Source organism: Liolophura sinensis, chromosome 6 (genome assembly GCF_032854445.1).
Source record: "Liolophura sinensis isolate JHLJ2023 chromosome 6, CUHK_Ljap_v2, whole genome shotgun sequence".
NCBI classification, from domain to species: Eukaryota; Metazoa; Mollusca; class Polyplacophora; order Chitonida; family Chitonidae; genus Liolophura; species Liolophura sinensis.
Genome location: NC_088300.1, coordinates 44,793,047 through 44,797,502, shown reverse-complemented (window position 1 = coordinate 44,797,502; position 4,456 = coordinate 44,793,047). Strand labels below are relative to the sequence as shown.

At 40.4% G+C, this 4,456-nt stretch overlaps 1 protein-coding gene across 1 annotated transcript; it reads right to left on the bottom strand.

Moving 5' to 3' along the window:
• Positions 1-2,053: 2,053 nt before the first annotated feature.
• Positions 2,054-3,817, bottom strand: LOC135467250 (von Willebrand factor A domain-containing protein 1-like). The gene is made up of 2 exons (XM_064745016.1): positions 3,523-3,817; positions 2,054-2,343 (listed from the first exon to the last, which is right to left on the bottom strand). Exons 1-2 carry the CDS (start codon positions 3,815-3,817, stop codon positions 2,054-2,056), a joined length of 585 nt encoding a protein of 194 aa, XP_064601086.1.
• Positions 3,818-4,456: the final 639 nt, after the last annotated feature.

Here is a 4,456-nt window from a genome sequence, read left to right as displayed (position 1 = left end):
CCCATATCTATATCACTGCTTACACCCGTGTAATCTGGAAAAATAATGTGTTAGGTTTTCGGAAGCTGCTTAATTCTCGCTGTTAATATGCCACTCCTGAACTGTGTATTTGCCAGACTGTGTATTTACAAGTCAATGGATTTCTTCTCTAACATATCAAGAGAAATGGGATCGGCTTTTATATACCAACTATGCTTTGCGTTAAACTTTCGATAACTTAATTAGGTTTAAGGGCTACTGAATACGGTGTTTTCTTTTTGTGCCACAGAAAACCACTTGTATCAGCCCCCCAAAACTCTACACCGAGTTTTGGACAACTTCGCCAAGTTTTCGTGTCGATTTTTTTGCATGTTACATTCGACGTCGGATTTTGAAGCCCGACCTCGAGTTCTAAATGGAACTTTAACTTGTAAAAACAAAGACTACGGCAATAAAGACGGACTAGACAAAAAATCGTTACTTTTTAATTTTATGGCAAATCACCGAAGATCTTCACAAATCAGAACTGTGTGAGGATCACCGGAAATAGACACCGTGTACATGGCATTGTGCTGGCGATCTGTTTGCTCGTCACTGTAACAAAACTTTCCTGGCGGAGTCCGGTGGAGGATCCATGTATAGAGTTCTAACGCGTGCATAGCTTCCTGATTGCTATAACTGGACTTTGTATTATCTCTGTAGATAAATCCTTTATCCTTAAGGAACATAAAACGCTCGTCTCTTAAAAACCAATTAGGTTGCCATAAAGTATTGGCGATCTGTTTTCTCGTCACTGTAACCAAACCTCGCTGACAGTGACATGCTGGAGGAAAGGCGCAGTACGTTTTAATCTTATTGTGTGTTAAATGTGATGACAATACAGTATGTTGAGTAATTCTAGACCAATGACTTCTAAAACATTACATCACTACATTTTTAAAATCTATCTCTGCTGAAGTCACGTTGTTTGAGGGCGTGCAATTTACTACTGTTGAAGAATTTACATGAACAGTTAGAATAAAATCAGACCTGAGGTAATCAGAAAGAGGCGGTGTTTCCACCATTTACGACGTATCATGCTGTCGATCCACTCGTTTTACTTTCCATGGGTAGTCTTTCGTTGTACAGTATTCTGATCATTACTACCGAGCTCTACCGAGAATAATCGAGATACTGTAGCTGTTTCAAGTGCGCATGGCCGGGATTTCTTCGCTGTGCACGGGATAAATAACATCAACAGTGTTGATCTCTGTCCCTGTGAAAGCATTGTATCTCAGAGTCACACATACAATCGGCAAATTTTGTGCATTTGAAATTACTCTCAGTTATGACTGAAACTTGACTTGGAATCGAGCATATAGTTTGAAGTCAAAAACTGAAAAAAATACACTGAGGTGGTAAATCCTTGGCAGTCGCCAAAGTCTTCAACTCTGCAGCAAAGGTATATAGCCATGTACTTTTCTTCGTCCCACGCAATGCCCGTTCTACGCATGTGTACTTATGCCCTACTCCAAATCGCTCATTTACCTCCTCATCTATATCATTATCTCTGCAGATAAGTCTTTTATCCGTGGGTTTTGACCGCATATTTTGCACAAACCGTAAGCACTTGTAATTATCGAGGGGATTCTGGCCCATTGATTAAAGCTTTCTTTTCACCGCTGTGAATCGGACCATGGGATTTGACCTGTTCCCTTCCCCATAACGCTGACCGTCGTCGTATGAGTGTAAAACGCCGATGAAAAAAATAAATCATATAATAATCACATCTCTGTTCTGTCAACACTTTGAATTCCCACAAGTTTTGGTAAGAACGCCCCTTGAGCCAGTCCATGGTAAATATTTTTAAAAAATCGTTTGCTAAGTAATCCTAAACAAAACTGACCATACATAAATTTGACAAATGAGAAATTTATTGAAAGTATTACAAGACAGTACATACAGCTGATGCTCATGTGTATGTTAAAAGAAGAATACGCAATATGTGTGTTGTATAAAGCCAACTTATGTCAGGAAGGGGAATAGCTTGTACAGATGGAGTTTTTCGAAATGAGGATTTGAGCTCACAATGACTTTAATTGATCACTAAAGGGGCACAGGGATTTGGATAGGATAAAATTGTCCTAACGATGTCATTAAATTCTAAAAACGATCCCGTGTTAAACAGATGTTTTGAAGGCGGGTGACTGGCAATCGCGTCCATTTCTTCCCTGCCTGCAGGGCTGAAACTGTCGATAGCAAAGACGAACACAGTTGTACTCTCCTGAAGCTCCGCCGCCTTCTTCACAACGTCCGGTCCACAGGTTGAGCCGCCACTTAGGAGGACTACCACTTCTTTGACAGAATTCCGGTCTGTTCGAGCTCCTATAAAACAGTGGGAAAGCACACAGTATGGTCTTCACTTGCGTTTGAACAACAGTTGGATGGGGCATTTGGTAATTGCTTACGTGTAGTATAATCGAGGGTTCATGGGCCGTCTAGCTCCCAGGACCTCTTGTCCTTCAGAAATGGTATGCGTTTTAGACAATTTGTGAAGACTGAAAATAGAGTGGGATACCCGGGATAAAATGCATATTTGTCTTAAATTCTTTTGTCGTCCAAGATTCATAACATCTGGTTTCTTTAAATCTTAATAATTTTATTTTTGTCATTTCTATTACCTAAATCCAACACCCATTGAGCTCCTGTTATAGCCAATGCTGAAATAATGACGACCATTGAGCTCCAAAATGGAGCCATAGAAACCATTGACAATCTAAAAAAAGTGTGTTTTCCAAACTGGTTGTGTTAACATTCATCTTTTCAGATTTCGGTTTGGTACACCTGAGTAAAGGTATACCTGTACTGCCCTTTTGTTAGAAACTTGCCGAAGGTCTTTGGTTTATCCCAGGTATTCTGGCGATTTCTCCCACCCATATAGCTGCCTGCCATCGTATAAGATAAAACTTCCTGAGTATATATTTCGTTCAGGCCACAATGAAATAAATATAATACATAAATAAATAAATACGGCAGGTAAATGTACAAACCTACCTTTACTCGAGGTAAACATTGCGTTAGCGTACTCCAGAGCGTCATCCCGTCTCATTCTTAAATTGTTTTATCATCCAACATTCACTAGATTTGTTTTCTTTAAATCTTAATAATTTTATTTTTTGTCGTTTTTATTACCTAAATCCAACACCCGATACGCTCCTGTTATAGCCCATGCTGAAATAATGACCACAGGAGCTCCAAAATGGAGCCATAGAAACCATTGACAAGCTACAAAAAGTGTGTTTTCCAAACTGGTTGTGTTGACATTCATCTATTTAGTCTTCGGTTTGATAGACCTGAATAGAGGTATACCTATACATCCCGTTTGTTAGAAACTTGCCGCAGGTCGCTAGTTTATCTCGGATATTCTGGTGTTTTCTCACACCCATATAGCGGCCTGCCATCGTATAAGAGAAAAATTCTTGAGTGTATATTTCGTTTGGACCACAGAGAAATAAATACCGGTACATAAATAAATAAATACGACAGGTAAATGTACAAACCTACCTTTACTCGAGGTAAACATTGTCTTAGCGTACTCTAAAGCGTCTCCCGTACAGGTGCAACCCGAAACATGCGGAATGTTGCGAACAGCAGCCTGCACATCAGCCAAATTGTCGTGATCATCAAAGTCAAAAATCTCTTGAGGTTTATTTGAGAAGACAATTAGAGCTACCCTGTTACTCTTTGGTCCCAAACCAACATTGCCGCAGATTTTGCCGATTAGCTTTGCCAAGTTGGTTTTCACAATGTTGTATTCGTTGGTAGGAATATTTCCACTGCTGTCTACGATGAAGAGCATGTCACGATCTCTTACTGTCGTCTCTCGGCGTTTGCGACCTGAAGACGATCCCCCAAATCCTGACAAAAAATTAGTCTCTATTCTCGTGGCCTTGTCGGCAGTTGTCTGGTTGACCCATGGATCTAAAGTGAAAAAAAATCCGAAATGTTAACTAATGTAGCGTTCCGTACCTATACAATGACATGCCAATGTGTTCATGTGAAACTCAAACACGGCTATAGAATCCTATGCAAACACAAACAGTGTATTAATTAGATGGAGTTGATCGAATGTATACATACCCTTGTCAGTTTCAGATACGTTAGGGCAAGGGGCAGCACCATTTTGGGGTTGTCTGTAAATCTGCCGGGTGCGGGTACGATACCCATCGACAGAAGTTTCCCAGTCAGACCACACGGATACGCCACAATCCAGCTTCAGATTGTCCCAAAAACTGGCGGCTGAGCTCAATTCAGCAGTGACCAGGAAAGTCGCCAACGACAACAACAGTCGGGCCATGACAGAGGGAAGTGTTCGTGTTGTACTGTACCACTACTTGGCAAAGAGAATATTCTGTGTACAAATAAAATTATTTATTTATATGATCGGTTCTCAAGAATATTTTACGTATTTGACGGCGGTCAGATTGATGGATGGTAA

Coding starts and splice junctions, on each gene's coding strand:
- LOC135467250 (XM_064745016.1), bottom strand. CDS start 3,817: ATGCTCTTCATCGTAGACAGCAGTGGAAATATTCCTACCAACGAATAC. Junction 2,344..3,522: donor AATGTTTACCTCGAGTAAAG/GTAGGTTTGTAC, acceptor ACTGTTTTATAG/GAGCTCGAACAGACCGGAAT.